We start from the raw sequence: 19856 nt of genomic DNA on the forward strand, positions 1-19856 counted from the left end.
GGCCTCTCGCGTGCAGATTTTCAGTGTGCGCTCCCCACCCTTCCAGGGAGGCATCCGTGGTCACTGTCTCCTGGTGGCCGGGGGTCTGGAAGTCCATGCCAGCCGTCAGAGTGCATTAAGGCACACGCCGTTGCCCAACTGGCGAAATCCAGTGTCAGCGATGTCCGTCGCTATCGTAATGGCGTGGTCCGACGCCACCTCTCCTTCCGCCCTCTTGTCGTCTGGTAGGAAGTCCAGCAGGGGGGCCAGTTTGTACCACAACTCCCTGTCGTAGCGGGCTACGATAGCCAAGGCGTTGGCCGCCTTAATCGTTGTCGCTGCCGACGAGATGACTCTGCGTCCCATCGTGTCTAATTTCTTTCCCTTGCCGTACGGTGGGAAGGTCGACATAGAGGCCGCGCCCCCCCCCGCTTTCTTCCTGGTCGCCGCGGAGACGACCGAGTCCGGGGTCAGCTGTGCCCGAAGGCACAAGGGGGCTGTGTCCGGGACCCGGTACTTCTTCTCGTACCGATACCTTCTAGCCGGCGTCGTGGATGGGTTCTTGAGGAGGGCGAGGCCCTCATCCCAAATATCGTCCAGTAGAGGTACAGCGAGGACCGTCTTCCTCTTGGCCTCGCGCCGTTGATAAAGGAAACCTTCCTTCTTCTCTTCCGGGCAGAGCTGGAAAAGCTTGGATGCCCTGGCGATCATGGAGTGAAACGATCCAATCTCGTCGGGCGGGGAAGCCCGGGTGGGAGGTGACGACGGGAGATCCTCGTCGTAAACCTCGTTGTCTGTACCTGTCGCGGCCGTGTCAGTCCCCGTATCATCCCCAAGTGTCGTGGACGGGGAGGAGGGATGAACAGGGTGCGATGGCTGAAAAGGAGGTGGAGGATGAATCCTTCTTCTCTTAGGGGGAGGGCTCCCAGAAGGGCCTGGCTCCGGGTCCCCCGTCGGGAGCGGTTCCTCCGTTGGTGATAACGGCAGTCTCGTCCTTATCTCTGAGCATAAGGACTGTATAGCCAACAAAATGACCGCCGAGTTGTCTTGCGGCACTGGTTGAGGGGAGTCCGACGGGCGGTCAGGAGCCCCGTCGGCACCCTCGACGTTCTCGTCGTCTCCTACGTCGGGGTCCCTCCCGACGGGCTGGTCTTCTTCCACGCCAACGCCGTGGCTTAAGACTTCGACCAGCTCCTCCTCAGAGGTTGAGGCCGAATCCACGACGACCTCCTGCCCCCCCTTTTTCTTCTCCGTCGGAGGTTTCACGGGGTTCCTGTCGATGGGCATGAAAGAGGAATCCCTCCGCGGTGGCAGGGAGACTCTGGGCCCCGAGGTCGCCACCACTGGTGTATCCTCCACAGGCTGAGGCAGGGCCGCCGCGACTGTCTCGATAGAGGCCTTGGCCGGATGGATTAAGGCTTTCACCACCTTAGGTGCGCTCACCGCCTTCTCCTTGGGGGGAGGGTCACCGCCTCGCTCCCCCTCCGATGGGGCCTTCGAGCTCGACCGGGGCCTCTCCAGGAGCTTCGCCCGGTGCTCGGCCTTCCTCTTACCCGAACCAGAGCGTTGGCTCGTGGTTGATGGTGCCGGGGAGGATGCGCCCTGCCTGGCGCCCGTAGAGCCCGACCGTTCGGCGCTCCCGGTGCCAGCGGACTCGCGGTGCTTGGCCTTGTGTTGGACCCCCGTCGCCGGGGCGTCCTCAAAGGTCTTAGAAGACCGCTCGGATTTCTTCCTCTTCTTCTCGCCTGACGGGCTCTTCCCTTCCAGCCAGTTGGCGAGACGTTGATGGCGGTCCTTCATGGTCCGCTCCGACATATTGCCGCAAAACGCACAGTCCTTCTCCACGTGCATCTTGTCCTCATGTAGGCAGTAAAGACAAAAGGAGTGTTCGTCCTCCTTAAAGACATTCTGAAGCTGGCATCCAGGGCAGACCCTGAACAGCTTTCCGGGCGTCGAGCTTCCCTTCTCCTGGGCCATGTCCGAGATGGGCCTGAGAAACTTCTGGAGTCCTCCAAAAGCGTGGCTCGACGAAATCTTCACCCTTGAGGGGCGTAGACAAATCTGACACGGGTCCCCGTTGATCGGATGAAGAAACGGTGGAGCTTGAGGCTCTTTAGACCGAAAAAAGCGAATTTTTTTTGAGAAAAAACGTGAAAAATAGCACTAACGCTCGAGAGCAATAGCACGAGGATCCCAACACTTGAACGTGCGGTAAAAATCTGAAGATGGCTGCCAGAGGCGGGGCTTAGGTAGAGGGCAGTCATTGGCTGTGGTCAGTATGACGCAGAGATCAGTGATTGGTTACTACTACGAAAGACAGATCAGAAACAAAACTGATACTGATTTTTTCTTTACCGAGGATTCCCAGCCTGACGACGGGGAATATTCATGAGCATGTGAATCCATGCCAGACCCCATGCTGGAAAATATTAAGTACCTATGCAACCTTGGTATCAGCAACTATTCTTTGTCTGCTCCGTCTCCACCCCAGAACACTCAATAGAGTAACCGAACGCAGACTAGTGATCTGAGTACTTAAGGTTTATTGCAGTATTCAGTAGGAGCAGTCAAAATATAACATAGTTGGGGTTTCTCCACCCTTCCAAGTTCACCAGTCCTACTTCTGGTTATCCATTCAGAATAGGGGCTCCTGTGCTCTCTCGTGTTACTCCTGATAGCCCACCCACTCCTCTGTGTTTTCCTCTGGCAGTAACAAGTCCGGTAAGGCAAAAGGTATAAGACTGTAGCAGGGATTTCTGCCCCTTTTATAGTCCCACCCTTTTGTTGCAGCCAATTAGCCTCCTCCTTACCCTAAACCACCAATCTCCTTGTTTCAGTGCAGCTCCTCCCCCTGCCATGGCTGTCATTCTCCCCTCGTGTTTCCCTCTGCCGCTGTGTACTGTAAAAGAGCTCCGCTCCCCTGGCGTTGTCAGGCTCTCCATGGTGCTCTGCCACTTCAGGTAAGAATCATCTCCATTATCTGTTTCCTGGCGTGTCCCTGTCCCATGTGTGGCCCGTTGCAGCATGACCTTGATAGCGGCATTGTGTGTGAGCTGTCGCAGAATCCCCTCTGTATCAGCTCTGTGAGTCGTTCCCTGCCTCAGAGCTGGGACCGCTCGGCAGTGGCTGCATCAATGTATTCCCTTCCTGCTGCGACCCCTGTCATCGTACCGGCTCTCGTTCCGGCGCAGGCTTGAGCAGGCAAGCCCCCAGAGCTCTGTTGCTGGATAGGGAGCGGCAGGTTTTTCCACTGTGTTCTAGCTCAATCAGAGAGAGGTATTTCTGTGCTCTAAAATACTTTTAGGGTGCATTTTTCTTCCCTCCCTCAGTGATGTTTGGTTTACCTCACCTTTGTTCTCTAGGAAAGCCCACTGGGGACTAACATTAAAGCAACCTGTGGCAGATATTTTTTGATATTGATGGTGTAGAGGGAAGGACTCTCCTACCATTTGTTAGTATAGGAGGAACTGGGGTGATACCCATATACAATTTTCAGGAGTTGCATTATACAGCAGGAGGCTTTCCTCTGGCACCCTGGTCCTCCCAAAAAGATTTGTCAAATGTTACTTCGAAACTATACATTGTAAAATTATCTCCACGCTGATTTGAAATCTGTCTCTTGCAAGGCTACATTACAGCTGATTCTGAATTGAATTTCCCCCTTTGCTGCTTTAAACACTTTAAAAAACTGAAAATTACAGATTCTCTTCCATGATTTGGATTTTATGGTACTATTAATTGATTTGTGGGTGAATTCCAACTTAAACAGGCATGACATGATATAATCAGATCAACCAGAGTTTGCATCAACAAATTACACAGAACCTGGTTTGTTCACCCACAAAAATAAATCTAAAACAATTACATCAGAAATGAATGAAGCACAAATGTAAAATGGCATGTAGGATATTTGGCATTTCTGATAATACTTGTGTGTGCAAAAATGATTTTCAAATTAAATTTTTTGTAAGAAAAATACCACTTACTTCTTTCTATCACAAAGGCAGACAATGAGCTGCTACAGCTTTCATACTCCGGGTGGTTTGAGATCAATTTATCAAACATCTCCTTTACAGCTCTTGAAATGTTTTCAAATGCAGAATTCCTACCCTCTGAAAAGCAAATGTAAAACAAAATAGTGGTTCATTTTAAAAAATGAACTTCACAATGAAAGTAACCTGAACTGTATGGATTAGAAAATTAAAGCCTCACAAAGAACCATTATAGCTTTTAGCATTCGAGCATCGTCACAAAAGAAAAAGTATGTTTTCTGTGTGCAATCTTCATTACATCACAAAATATGTTCAAGCATCTGGAAAAGCCAAATTGCTGTTTTTGACCTTTTATCCAATATAGGAACATTACCACAAACATGGTGTCAATAAAACGAATACCACCAGATGTAAACAGCCTCGATAGAAGAATGTTTTCTTACCTTGAACTATAGATTCCACCTCCTTTTTGACAAAGAGCTCCAGCAACACCGATGGGGAATGACATTCTGAGGGAATACCATGACAATGGGTCATCTATTCAAGATCATACACTTCTGCTATTTTATGCCCATGTTAGCCTTCTTTACATCAGGGACTGGGCAATTAATTTTCCATTGTTACTAGAGGAGGTGGAGGTGGTTTTGGGGAACGTTTCAGGCTAGCATGTGTGACACAGCATCAGAAGTAGGAAACAGAGGTCATCGGACTATCCTCTGTCCAAGCTACTACTCTAGCCCTGCCCCCACTAAAAGACAGGAAAGACAGAAACAAGAATAACTAGGAGGATGACTCCCTCCTCCTAGTACAAAAAGGAAAAGGCACTAAAGGCTCTTCCACTACTGGGACGAGCCAGCAGAATGCCTCCTTTCTCCTCGTTTAGTCTCCGTTTGCTAGTTATTTCTCGAGGAAGGTGGCAGGAGAATGCCTCCCTTCCCCTGGTCTGCTCTGAGGGTGTCTTTCAGCCAATAACATTCCTGACACAGTTCTTTTAAAGGTATACTCCTTGGGGGCCCTCCATGCTGCAATTCTAATCCTGGTGTCGAGAGTTTGTTCTTCAGACCCCACTTCCTCTCAGCAAGTGTCTTTGTAACAGCACGCAACTTGGTCCAGATCAGTGGACCTATAACAGTCACTAAAGTGGGGAATCTCTCCTCTACTGTAGGTTTTACTGAAGTCTGGTTCAGTGGTTTTAGGGCTTCCACTGCAGTGAGGAACTCTCCATCTGATGCACTCTAGTCTCTCTTGTTTCAGTGATATTATGACTGCAACTTTGACGAGTAAGTATTTCTCTGATGCACTCTTCACTTTCTCTTGGATCAGCGGCCTTACGACTCCCACTGCGAGTAGAAAACGTCCCTCTGAGGCACTCTAGACTCTCTCTTGGGTCAGTGGTCTTGTCACTGCCACTGCAACGAGGAAAACTTCCTCTGACGCACCCTTCACTCTCTCTTGGGTCAGTGGTCTTATGACTATTACTGCCAACGGGCCAAAGCAGAGACCCACTCCTTGTCTTCCCACCCCTGCCGGTCCACCCAAGCTCCCTGTTACCTTCTGGGGCCTTCTCTACGGGTATCAGTGCTGATAGGGGTCAGTACTGGTCTTGCGCCTGCTTTCCCAGGCCTTTGGCTGCTTTGCTGGCTTTGCTGCATCCCTGCGAACCCGGGCTTCCTGCAGTGTCAGCACAGTTAGTGGATCGTATGGTCCACCTCCTCCTGGATGTCATGCCACTGCCTCGCCTTTCTCTAGCTGGGCTTGGTCCGGCCACAGGACCAGACAGCAATGGTTTCCGGCTCTCGCCTGTGTTGTCGGACCTCTGGTTTTCCCGATTTTCAGCTTCCCGCGTTTGTCAGCTTCCTCTATCTCTGGTACTCTGGGGCTGGCTGGCCCAGCTTGACAGCAAGGTGAGTCTGTCTCCTCTTTTTATAGGGCCACATCTTTGTGAATGAATCGCCTCTTCACCTCCTACTTGTCCCGGTACTGTGTGATGAACTCAATGGAGACATTGATTTCCCGGCAGTAACCTCTGTCCCATGTGGCCAGGGGATGGCAGCCTTTACCTGATACTGACCTTAGGGGCGGTTATATGAGAGAGGATCACATGGGAGGAGACATCCTCTGGGGAGATGTCATGTCTTCATTGGATGAGACATGGTATCCCCCATTTGCCCATGAAGAAGACCCCTTGATACCCATTACCCTAATGGCCAATTGCCATTCATCTATACCCCGTTGGTGGAAAGTAGAGAAACAATTCCCCAAAACTCTGTAGACCAACCTTCCATCCCTGGTCTAAAATGTAAACGCTCATAACCTACCTTTTCCAGTTCTAATTATCCATCACATAGTACTGGCTCACCATTCAGAACCATTTAAAGTGTTTTGCCAAGTAATCTGTATCAATCAACATCAAGTGGACTCCCTTTCCCACAATCACCAAAATACTGTGACAAGGAGGAACGAAAGAACAATGCAGAGCAGAGGGAGTGTCAAGCTCAATGAGCGTTATAGCTGTTTTCGTAATGCACCAGTGCTCGGGACATTTAAAGATCAAAATCAAACGCTAAGAGGCTGCTGCTGTTTGGGAGAAGTCGTTGCACACCTCTGCAAGGCTTGTGAAGCTTAGAAGCACAAACCCGTGTGGTGGAGCCAAGCGGCTTGCCAGCGAGGAAGCAGAGTAACGCTGCGACAGGCGGACACACCGCAGACACGCCAGGAGCCAGTGGAAGACTCCTGTGTGTTCAGCAACTGAAGAAAGCAGCGTTTCACATACTGGGACCTGGAGCAGGTCAGGCGTGCAGAAACCAAGCTGCATGACAGCCCGGAAAGACGCAAGAGCAGCCTAGAGTGGAACGCAGGCAGCAAATCTGTGCTTTGTAAGCCCAAACGGGACAGAAGACACCACACACAGCCGGTCAGTCAACCCAGACATAGTGGGGACCCTGGGGTGCTTCGGCAACTGTGCCAAGTACAAAGTATTACATTTAAAATCACAGAAACAGAGGCAATAAAGAGACTGATTGTAAAACAAGAAAGCATTGCCAATAAAGACCCAGGCCATATATGAATGTATGGAATGCAAATATAGGGAGACCCAGAAGCAAATGATATATCAAGGAGATGTAAGACACCAAAAGAGAGATATGTAACTGTGAAAGTTAAAGAAAAACCACGCAGTTACAAGTGTGTCTGAATTACACGAAAACCCTGGCAGGAGAGTATACCAGGGAATCACAAGTGCACAAGATGTCCTGGCAGGGGAGTACAGCAGGCAGTTGCAAAACTACAGAAATTCACAAGAAAGGATATACGACTGTTTGCTAAACAAGAAGGAACTTTTAAAGAAGTGGAACTACAAGGCTAAGCAGCTTTGTAAAAACCAGTACTGTTGTGGGCCAAGAAAGGCACAAAGAACTGTTAGACCAAGAATTGTTTGCATTAAGAAAGAATCCAGGGCAAGGGAATCACCCACTGGAACCAAGGATCTTCGACCTTGGAGAACTTTCATGTTGGAGATGTTCAAATTTCCTTTATGAACTCTTCATGGGGTTAGGGGTTGAATCCGCCCCTGCAAGGTTCTCCCATGTTCTACCACCCAAAGGGGGAATATTGGTTAGCGGCAGTCCCACCACAGCCAGACAGGAAAGGGTTCCCCCCTGAGAAGTGATGCCATTCGAAGAATCGTCACACATGGTAAATACATTACAATCTGAAGCTTCCTCCCTCAAAGAGGCTACTCCAACTCCTCTCCTGCCTTCTATGAAGGCATCATGAAGCAAGACACAGACAACAGATTCAAAGTTTAAAACAAAATGGTTTATTAAATCAAATGTCAGGATGGTAGAAGGCCTAACTTGCCCTATGCTAAGGTTGGATTTCCCTACCTGAACAAATCTAAGGGAAGTCTGAGTGAAAGAGTTCAACTTAAATGTCTGTGGGCCTCATTATGACCCTGGAGTTAAGTGGCAAATGATGCCGGTAAAGGAATATCGGCATTGTTTACCGCTCCGGCTGATTATAACTGAACAATGCGCTATTAACGGCACCGTAATTAACGGTGCCGCTAAAAGCGCCAAGGGCGCAGGCACGCGACCTCCCATGCCGTAAATACCGGCATGGCGCAAAGTGGGGAACATCATGAGTCGGGCGGACATGCAATTAACGCCATTGTGAAGGGCGTAAAGTACCTTACCGCCATGGTGCTAATACCGCCATCGCGGACCAACCGTAAACGGCCATGTGCAGTGTTCCCAACTGCCACATGTGCACACAATCAGCACAGGTAGAGGCCATACAGACTGGGCAAGCACAAAAGGAGCACACCCCACCCCTTCCTACACCCAGTCACACTCCACAATGACCCCAATACTACTAGCAATGCTGGGGCTGGAGGACCTGATTGCAGTGCAAGTGCAACAACAACAACAGGCAGCACAGAGGAGACGCAGGAGAAGAAGAAGGGCAAGGCAGGGCCAGCATGCCCTACCAGCACAGCCAGTGGCACCACGCAGGCAGCCCCCAATCCCACGCATCAGAGCCAGTCCATTCAACCTAAGCGCTGAGCAAATCCACACCCTGTACCGTCTCGAACCGGGACACCATCATCACCATTGGGGACATGATACATGACCACAAAATGCAAGATGCAAGCAGCCTACCATGTAAATGAAGCTGTGTCACAACCATTCCACAGCCATCTGCATGTGCACTGTACCAAATCAGATTGCATCCCTCTCATCAAAATGCAGGTACAAGCAATGACTATGGCCAATACACAGCACCAAAAACCATCAACTGAAAGGACAGTCCACCATTACTGCGTACAAAGGAGTCACATGAGGGTCAAAAACATCAATACACCACTACACTGACACAGAGGCCCAACTGAATTGTACGACACCTTTTGTTGTGCGTAATGAGATCATCATGAGGCTGACATCAACGGTGCCAGGATGAAAGCATACAAATCACCGGACATCTTCAACATCACAGAAACAACCACTGTGGAGTAAAACAGTGCATGGGCACTCACAAAGAACTTGACCCCCCTGCGCCCACTAGTAGATGGCATGCAAACCAGTCCATAAGAGGAATACACACATACCAGTCACATTGTGTGTCTCCATCCATGCATGGAAATGGGCTTGAACATAAGAAATACATGCATGCTATGTCGTCACTCAATGAGGTCAATTATGATGTGGTAACTTACTCATACATCTCTTGAAGAGGTGGCTCCTTACCACAGTTCGTAACCCGCAGAACATGCACGAAGAGGACTACAATCATGCGCATGCACGTACCCGTGTGGTGATTGCGCAGACATTTGGCCTTTTGAAGGCAGGTTTTCACTGCCTCAGCAGGTCTGGTGGGGCACACTTGTATGGGCATCAGGAGGAGGGCGAGAACGTCATGGCATGTGTCATGCTACACAATAAGTGCATCTGACGGAATGTGCCCCTGCCCACTGACGCTGAACTGCAATCACCTGACAATGAGGTTGAGGAGGTTAGGGATGGGGCAGCACCTCAGGGACGTAATGATGCACAGGAGGGACGTGCCATGCGTCAGACTCTGATCAACCAATGTTTCTAGCAGACATGGACGGGGGTGGGTTACATGGAGATGGCACTCGGGGAACAGGGTGTGTCCGGGACATGGACAATGTAGACTGTTAACCAATTAAGCACACTTACACAATAAGCAATGTCCACACATGTGATTTCTGATTAACCATAAAGTGCATTGAATAGGCAAAACAAAGTGAACATGCCCACCACCCCACACACCCACTCCCCCCTCCCCCCTCTACTCCCCAACACACCCACTCCTCCCTCCCCCCTCTACTCCCCAACACATGGTGTGCAGTACTGTGCACCAGTGGACCATGTGGCACCAGTACACAAGGCTGTGCCTACTGACATCCCCCTCTCCCAGCAACAGGTGCACCCCTGTCTGATCGCCGCAGGTTCCTGGCTGACCTGCACACGGGGCTGGTCCTGGTGGAACTGGCAGCCGAGGATGTACTCGGATGGACGCATGTCCCGCATTGCTTGCACCAAGTTGGACAGTATGTGCCGCACTGCGGCCAGTCAGCGCATTTGGCCTTTGAACTGGACTCAATAGCTGACCTCAGGGAAGCAGCACAATCACGCATATCCTCCCTAGCACTACCACATTCTGTGATATGCTGTGTCAACAGGCCAGTGAGTTGTTGTTGGCGCCTTATAATGTCCTGCATCCCCTCTTGGGTGTTTGGGGCTGTGGTTGATGGTTCAGGGGTGTCCAAAATACTGTTTTCCTCCTGCACAGGTGTGGTTGGGCTGGAAGTAGCCGGCCACGAGTTTGCCGAAGATAGCTGGTGTATGCTGTTGTCGGGCAGGCTGCATGGGGACACGTGGGGGGAATGCAGGGGGCCAGTGGGGGGGGGAGTGTCAACATGCAGCTCATCCCCTTCCTCATCATCAGAGATTGCTGCTGTGGCAGCTGTTTCTCCAATGGTGCTGCTTGCAGCCGATGCAGTTCCTTCGGCGGCCAACACTTGGCTGATGCTGGCTGTTGTTGGTGCCAAGGTTGTGGACGTGGAGCACACTGGTGCGGTGGCCTGTGGTGTGCTCTTGGCCATTTCCTGTCTTAGGGGTTTCCTTGTACCCCTTGAAGTGGAGGGCCAGTGTTGTCCCTCTTCGGCCCTGGCCTTCTTAGCTGGAGTGGCACCAGTGTTGTATCAGCGCTGTCTGATTGTGTGCCTGTGGGGGACCAAAGGAGGGAGAGGGTTAGTGATGGGTCTACGGGCATTGAGCATGCATTGTGGTGGCTGCATTGATATGGATTGGTGGATGAGTCATATTGGAGGGAGTGGCATACAGGTTGTCTCACTCTTGGGTGGGTGATGCATGGAGGCATGTGGGTAGCTACTGAAATGGGCTGCATTATGCATGTGGACAAGGTGGTGCTCTGCGTTGGCTGTAGGCAGTCTTGTGCTAATGTGTCTGGTGGACCCTGGTATGCATCATTGCACTTCCCATTCATCAGGACATCATCGTGGTGGTATTGCCATAGTTAGATTTGAGACACCTACCTGCATCGGCTGATGACGGGGCTCCATGTCCCCAACTCCTTCTATGGACTCCATGCCTATGGTGGAGGCACATATCTCCTCCCATGGCTAGAGTTTTAGGGGCGACTCAGCACCTCCACCTGTCGCCATCCCAAGATTCCTGTTTGCCGCCAGTATGCTCCTCACGCAGAGATGTAGATCGTCCCACCGCTTGCGGCATTGTTTTGGGGTGCGGGGTGTTGTGCCGACAGCATTGACCCTCTGGGCGACCATAGCCCAAATCTGCTTTTTCCGCAGCAGCGCCCGTCGGGTCATCTATGTTGCAAACAGGACGTCTGCATGTTCCTGGAGGGTTTCTGCCAACATGGTCAGCTCCTCTCTTGAGAAGCGCTCCTGCCGCAGCCGATCTCCGCTGTTCTTAACAACTTTTGGCATCCTGATATCAGAGGGGTGGTGGTTGAGGTGTGTGGGAGTTCTGGGGGTCAAATGTCTCCTGGTTACAGAGGATGTCAATGGATTGTGTTTTTAAAGATGGCCGCCGTGCTCTTTCCCATTCCTGTGCGATGACGCTACTTCCGGATCCGCTTATTTACTGTCACCGCTATTAGCGGTGACTGCTAATGCCGATAGCTAGGATGCCGGGGGTGCTATTTGCACTGCATACGATGCCGGTAAGTGGAATTTTAGCCCTTTAGTGGCATGGCAGTGATTTCATTAACAGCATGGCGCAATGCTCGTACCCGCAAACTCGTAATGGGATGCTTTTAGCGGTCTCTTGCCAGCACGGACACGGTAATTGCGCCATGCCGGTAATGACTGATACTTACCGCCAGGGTCATAATGAGGTATTGTGTGTCCAAAACCTATGCTTGCCCTCACAAATAAAGCTAAACAATGTGCAGGGATGTCAATAGTCAAGGAAATGGTGATCAACACAAAGTTCTGAGCTTTTTCCAGCTCCTAGCTTCCTTTTCAGCTCCCCTTGCGCAACTTAAAGAAAGTTCCAAAAAGTATCATGATTACCTTTCTCCAGTTCAAGGCAATACAGTTCCACACAATCCTCAGGGTTCCCTTTCCCATGTTCCAAGCAACACAGTTCAAAAGAAAAAGGACTTGAGGCTCCATCCTCAAGACAGTGTTGTGGTACCTTAGGTCTCAGGGTTCCCTTCCCCAAGACTTCAATGCAACAACTGATATTTGTTTCAGTATTTCAAAGTTCAACACAAATGCAGGCCAACTTGAACCTCCTTATGGTTTGCATCACCAGCTTACTTGCAGTGCTCCTTGTTGGTATTGTCTTTACCTTTCACAATTCAGGGCTCCGTGGTCTAGGAGCAGTTGTCAGACCCCAGGGTCCACCCATCACAAGTCACGCATCCAGGAACCCTTGGCTCTTCAGCCCACACAGGTTCTTCCATATTTACCCGTGTCCAAATTCCCCTTCACTTAACTTCACGTTATTGGCCCCTTGGCTTTTATATGCAGGTTCACTCTCTCCTGGTTTCCCTTTGTCAGCCTCTAGGCTATGTCATTATGTGTCACACAGCTCTTTGCCAGTCTTTGGCATTGCAGCACTATAGTCAATCATAAAAACCCCTTTGAGGTGGTCTTTTGGAATTCCCCACCTTTCTGTCGCACTCTCTTTCACGCTTGCGCTCTTTTCCGTAGATTGTTTTAAAAAGGGCACTTTCCCTTTTAGTTGTCATCACTCAACGCATTGTTCATAAGGTTTCACTCAATTCAATATTCAGCGTGTGCAATGTTGCTTTAATTTAAAGGTTTCATTCAGTTTGTGATTCACAAAGCATATTTTAACTTGATTTCAGTTTTTTCCTTCAATTCGGAAGTCGAACAGTGTCATGTGGCACTTTGGCCCTAAGGCCACCCCTGGTCAAGAGGGACATCTTTTCACTCACCGGTCCTCGATGTTCCACCTCCGGTGGCTGCACGGCCTCTGTTTGGCTTCCTAGCTGAGTGGGCTGGTCTCTGCAAGCCCTGCAAGCATTCCATGCCCTGCAGAGCACACACCGGCAGCTGCGCCTTGCTCCATGGACACGGACAGCGTCCCCTCTATCTCTCTCCTCGCTCGCAGCCCGAGCGGCCTTCTTTAGGTAACGGAGGCTCTGGTGGCAGCCTAACGGCACAACTTGCCTTGGGCTCCAAAGGTGCTCTGGGACCTCTGTCGACATCCAGGCTCCCTATCAGGTTCCACCACAGCTGCCTTCTTGAGGGTCTCTCCCATACAGCCCTCCCTGCTGCGCTCTCTGCTATTCTCTAGCCCTCTCTTTATACAACTGCAAATACTTGACAGGTTGCAGGTGTGTATCCTCACTTGGGCTTGCCAGACTATGAAGGTTTAGTGTTCATTACTCTAAGTCTCCACGTCCTCGTCCCTGTACTATCAGAGGTCAAGTGTGGGAAATTGAGGGGAGCGGATTTGCAGTAATCCATAAAGGTTGGGGAGGGTTAGGTTGGTCATCAATAGGAAAAGGGGAATACCATGTCTCGCCTGTGGGCACACCGCTCCCAATCCCAGAGGACCCTCCACTAAGTGATCCTCCATCGCTTCTCCGCCCAAAGGGTTGGGATCCAAGAGCGATGGCCTTTCCCTGGCCACCTGAACAGAAGAGTCAGGTGGAGCAGAAGTGAGGATACCCTCAGGTTTCTCACACTTCCCAGTAGCTTGGTGTGCCAAAGGTCTTCGGTACATTAGTGTCTATGTCCGTGATAACAGAGTTCAACTGTTTGAAAATAATTGTACGTCCCCTGAGACGTATCACAAGATGTCACTTCACCCGGAAGGGGGAGCCCCTTCCCATTAGGCCTGGGTGATGAGGGCGCTACCATATAGTCCCTCTGGGGGTGGTGCACAGCGGGAGGAACTCATGGGGAAAGACTCCCCCTCTGGGGACAAGGGAGGACCTCTAGGGACAGCGCGGTATAAAAACCCTCCACCAACACTCTACACCCGTCCATAATTATAATTGTTCTTTTATAACATGCTTAATACCAGCGAGTGGTTTCTAAGCGCAGGATCAGGATTCAAACCTGTGTTACGCTGTGTTGTCTTGCTTCCAACACTAACACCTTGCCCTCGAGCTATCCTTCCTCACCATATCTCACTATTGCCCTCAAAACCCATCCCTTGAGGTGACGCGAGCAGGGAAGTGATGCTGCACGGAAACAAGAAGAGGCTGCTGAATGGGACGCTGGCATGGAGGCGGCCCTAATCGGTCCAAAGAGGAAGGACCAGCTCACAAGCTGGCGAAGCAGATGTCCAGAGCAGAGAAGAAGCTGGACCGTGCGGTCAAAGCCAGATGCACAGTCTGTGAGGGAGCAGAAGCTGCAGAGCCGTCGGAGGATTTAAGAGGGTTAGGGAAGCCCCGGAAAAAGCAAAGCAGAAGAAGAGAACGCCCAAAAGCGACCGGAGGACACCAGTGAGAAAACAAAAGGTATCTGGGTTGCTGGGACGGTTGGTAGGGGCATAAGAGAGTTGAGGGAGACTCAGAAGAACGGATCAGATAAGAACCTACAGAGCCAGGGTGTTAGGGAGAATTCTCTCTTTAGGCTGAATTTCCTAACCTAGTGAGCCCCCCAGCAGCTTTGCTGGATTTCTGGAGTTTGTTTTTTTCCTCCTGCCAAGAGTGAGACTATTTTCCTCCCACTCTTGGACATGATTATGGTATTCCTTTGACTGGTAATGTGTTTTATGGGCTGTGGGGTCCTTTACTCCATAGGGTCTCATGCGTTTTTCCTATGTGTGTTACACAGCACCCTCCGTGCAGTAACACAGGGGTGTCATAATGACATCCCACCATAGACTCCATACCCTGGGACTGACTACTGTCTCCCAGGGCATGTAAAGTCACCATTGGCTTTACTAGTCCCAAATTATTAACAGAAACCAGTACAAACCATCATATTGTGGACGTACTGGTCGGGGCAATTCAATTGCCCCGGGGTCTGTTAGTCGAGGGGGCACGTTTCCGTCCCCCCTGATAGAGTTTTGGCTGGTGGCAGTGGATACTACTTTTTATATTCGACCGCGAATACTTTCCTATGGGATTTTCCCATTGTTCGAGGCTACCAACTTTAATTATTTAATTCTCATAGCCTCGAACATACCGCTGGTTTATTTAATTAATATTAATTCTCCGGTTGGTATTTTTTGCCAAGACTCGATTCCAAAATTGCGTTTGTGTTCTCTTCTGTGACTCCAACCCAAGTCGAGCCCTTTGTTCCACTTTTTGGCGGGCTTCTCCACATAAGCCTCCAAAAGTGATGCAACTCCTTCTGGGTACCACAGGGGGTGTGGGAGGGGGTTTAGGCACCCTGGACTGAGTTACCGTGGTAACTCAAGTCGCACTCTTGTGTGATTGGCCCAAGTGGTGAGCCGGCCGGCTCACCACTTAGCATGTTTGAGTGACAGCTACGCTGAGTGAATCGGGGTTTTCTGCATAAAAGCAGGGCTTTGGGGACTGGAAATTCAGAAGTCACCACATGACCTGAGAATCCGACGAGGGAGAAGCTGAGCCGACCTACCATGACGACACCACTGGTGGAGCCCTGCGGAACCGACTCACCACTTCCCGACGACAGAGAAGATCTCTCGGCTGGAGAGGCTTCTTCCCTGACTGGTGGGCACCACCAGTTTACCTTTCTTTCTTCGCACCCCAGCTAGGTTTGTGGTCGAACTGCCCGGGCCAAGCACCCCGGCGGCCGGATAGCCACTCACCACTGAACCGCGAATCAACGGACCGCTCCTTGTACCTGAGAAACTTTGCGGCTTGTTTATTCCCTGGCAGTGCAATGGGCCCCTGTCTTCCTCCACGACGAGATCCTCTCTTCCCCCGGACGAAGCACTGACTTGCACCCGCTGCCAGGAACAACTGCCCCCGCTGGAGCGTTCTCACCAGTTTAAGGTATCGTGTCCGCCAGGCCTCCCTTTCTAAAGATTGCAACAGGGTAATAATAACTCCTTAACCTTCTGGACTGGGATGGCCCCGTTGACCCTCTAACTGGTCCCTTTTCTTTGATCCAACTTCTTTTTGAACCATTACAAGACTTTGGTGCACTGCAACCGTGTGACCTTGGACACATTTCGTTTGGATCCTCTTAAAGCGGATCCGGCCTACTAACTCTGAATTCACGGTTTTACTTTGCCTTCCTCCCTTGCTATGTTCTTGTAAAAGTGTTGGGATCTGTTTCAATTTATTCTCTGCTTTTCTCTCCCTTTTTAAAACAAATGATTAGAGTGCCATCTACGTTAAGCGCTCAACGCTGTCTGAAAATAAGTGTGGCTTTACTTAAGACTTGTCTAATATTCTTTTAAGGGAGTGTATTTCTTTTAGTGACCGTGTTTTTGAATTGCTTACTATTAGTCCCTGTGTGTTTTTCTAGATGTGGTTTTAAATAAATAATTATATCTCTTTTACACCAAGCCCTGGTCAGTGTTTACTTGTTCTATTGTGTGCTCTTGACCTATTGTGAATACTCTGTATACTGCCTAACTCTTCTTGAGGGAAGTCTGACTGCTCAGCCACAGCTACCAAGTGAATCTGTGTGGTACAGACTGCTACCAAGTGGGTTTACTGCCAAACACCTGTAGTCCTAAATCTTTTGCAGTGGTCCCAGAGGGAACTGCACAGGTTTCTGCCTAACACAGGGCAGAAACTAACACAGGGCAGAGAGGTAACCCTTGAGGGAGAAGTGAGCACAGGGAGTTGAACACAAACAGAGAGAAAGATGGGTCTGGAACCCACATCCACAAGAGAGAAGTACAAATCATCTTCTTCGTGGCAGTACCAGGCAGGAGAGAAAACAAGGTCTGCCAGAACAAAGCAATAAAGAGATACGGTCTGGGACCCGCACCTACAAGAGAAGAAAAGCAGGAGTCATCTTCCTTGTGGCAGTACTTTGCAGGAGAGTAAACCAAGTCTGCCCCAATACAGAGATGGGGATGTCAGGAAATGCGACCCTCAGGGTGAAAGACTTACAATGTGTAGTTGTAAAGCCAGAGTGAAAGCGAGGCCAGGGGAACGGAGTCATTCCCTCTGATTGCGTCTAACTGTGAAAGCCATTCACCAGGAGAAGGGAGCAATTCTTTTGGTAACCAAAGCCAGGTAATGGGAGTCATTCCCCCTAGTGATGTTGAACTGTAGACACAATATACCACGAAAAGGGAGGCATTCTCCTGGTACCCAAAGTTGGAAAAGACTTTCTCATACAGAGTGTTAAAAGATAGACAAGTGTGCCTGCCAAGGGAAGTGTGAGTACTTTTGTCTTTTGTGCTGAAGGACATTTCTGATCCGGGAAGAGAGCCATTCCCCTAAGGAGGAATAAAAGCATGAAAACACTTTTATCCACAGTACAAAAGAAGGGAGTTCTTCTTCTGGACCAAGAAGGTCTACTTTGTCTTCAGTTTAGTTTTAGATTAAGGGTTTTGACACAGGACAGTGGGCTATTGATTTATACAGACATTCTGACAGAGCCCTTCGAGTTTTAGTTGAGCCAGGGAAACTGCTCATAGAGATGGGGACAGCTAGGTTTTCCTTTTATATTTCAAAATAAATGTCTATAGCAATCACTCTGCCACCTGTGTCAAACTCCCCCTTCTGCACCCTTACACCCCCCATTGAGTTTGAGCAACTACGAAGGCAAGTGAATTCATGAGTTAAACTACCCCTCTCGAGGAATGCCCTCTTTTTTCCTCATCAAAAAGGTTGTGCTTCCTATATCTATTTCTTAATGTTCCCATAGATATCTGCAAGTCTGATTTTGTGACACTCCGAGCTCTTCTCCTTACCGTAAATATTGTCTGGCAAATAGAGTCGAGGGAGTTGGGAGTTTGTGATACAACCATTTGCAGAAGGTGGTCGGACAGTACTGAATCTTGAATTTTTTTTCCAGTCCCTGTATGCTTCGTATTGTTTTGATCCTGAACCAGAGATGCCTCCGTTATTTATAGAGCAGCCCCTAATGATCTATGCCATTCAGTGAGGTGAAGGCGGTTTCCCGCATGTGGAAGCTGTGGACATGTTTGGTTAAGACTTACAGTTACCCGGCGGTTTATGCCCCAATCCTTCATATTATTTGCAAGGCCCAGTCTGCCAATTGATCATGAGACAGGCTTCATCGACCTGTTTGGTAAAATCAAAATTACAACAGTAGGGGATGGTCACTTTATTACCAGGTGGAGTTCAGTGGCAGGAGTGCAGTGACGTCATTGGAGATGTTTATTTGTTATAAGGTTGAACTATGGGGGCTTGTTGTTCATCTCAACACAACCCTTTCAGACTGTTTAGCGATGCAGGGTAGGATTGTACTTCTATTCTCATATTCAGCAATCCTAATCCTCCCCTGTAACTGGATGCTAAGGGATTGATCGCTCTGTCATGCCTATCGGTCTACTGCATTGACAAAGGGTCAGTGGCTGTCTATTTGTAGGCAAACTACAAAGGTTTTCCTTAAATTCTGAGCATAAACTACTGCAATCATAGTTTTAGCACTGGCTCGATCATACCCTTCTTCATTACATAAAATATTTTCAGACTTGTTGGATCGTTGCATAAGATTGGGATTCGAGGGGTCACTAGGAGCATCATTTGGCCTCGGTTTACGGCCCGAATTACTCCTTTTGGTTGAGGGTTTTTAAACTGCTTAAAAAGATGTTTCACACAGAATTACCCATATCTCCATTGCTGGGAATTTTGGGCTGTATTGGCAAACTTCCTCAGAATATGCATAAACGTACAAGTCTTTGTTGGCCAGACGGAGAATAGCGATGACTTCGTACATAGGCGCAGTCCCTCAAAGGGACAAATGGTTCTGCAATTTAATGGAAAACACGTACTGTGAACTTATCTATGCCAACGCTAAACTCAAAGATAAACAGAGTTTATATCACTTTTCGATTCGAAGCAGATGGCCATGAGCACTGTCACTTCTAGTCAAGCTATAACTGTTGGATGCCATTAATTTCAGTTTGGAATGCTGCACGAGCACCATGTGCTCGCTGGATTAACTGTGTTTAGCACTGCTCCTGGTGAAGAAAGTGGAATTCGCTCTCCTACTTTGTTGTTGCTCATGACACTGCTTGCATGTGGATGCTGGTGTTTTTCTCCTCTCCTAATTGACGTTCCCTCCATTTTCTTTTATTTATTTTACATTTAAGTTTTTTCATCCTTTTTCATGATTGTACTTGATACAATGTTTTTTAAATTATAATAACATTTAAAAATAGAATTTACAACAAAAGACATATAATACGTGAAAAACATTGTGCTAGTTTGCCACAATACATATGTATATTCTAGAACTCATTCCTTACTACTTCTATGAACTAATATAAAACATACACACTTGGTAACACAGGTTTTCCTGTGCACCCAAGATGGCTGCAAACATAGCCTGTTACTGGATCTTGGCGAGCAATAGATGGCACAAACCGGTCTTGCTATCAAGAAGCTACTGGGTGTAGGTGGTAGGTCAAAAGAAGGAGACAGTCACTAGTGGCATTTTTCGCATTTAGTTTTATTTAAATAAGAAAAAGGCCTTTCTATCCCTAATATGATAGTGTTTGTCCTGCGCAATGCAAATCTAACTAGGGTGCTCATTGTGAGTGAGATTATCCAAAGTAATAAACTGTCCTCTGTCCCAAACTACCCTATTCTGTCCCTACCAATGTACAAAAAGGCTCAAAGAAAAGAAGGGACCAGGAGAATGACCACCTTCTACTGGACAGGCTTTTATAGCCTCAACAAGTCTTTCTTGGGGTGGCTTCTGGTGATTCTCTGAAGAAGCTCCTCTAATTCCTCAAAGGGGCTCGT

General features: G+C 49.1%; 1 protein-coding gene across 1 annotated transcript in view; it reads right to left on the reverse strand.

Moving 5' to 3' along the window:
• ADAD1 (adenosine deaminase domain containing 1) overlaps positions 1-19856 on the reverse strand; it is a 1643060-nt gene that overhangs the window by 1140328 nt on the left and 482876 nt on the right. The window contains exon 6 of the mRNA XM_069631143.1: positions 3966-4091. Coding sequence (XP_069487244.1) covers positions 3966-4091 — 126 coding nt within the window. The remainder of the gene's footprint in view (positions 1-3965; positions 4092-19856) is intronic.

This window comes from Ambystoma mexicanum, chromosome 6q (genome assembly GCF_040938575.1).
Source record: "Ambystoma mexicanum isolate Mex_15411 chromosome 6q, UKY_AmexF1_1, whole genome shotgun sequence".
Lineage (NCBI taxonomy): Eukaryota > Metazoa > Chordata > Amphibia > Caudata > Ambystomatidae > Ambystoma > Ambystoma mexicanum.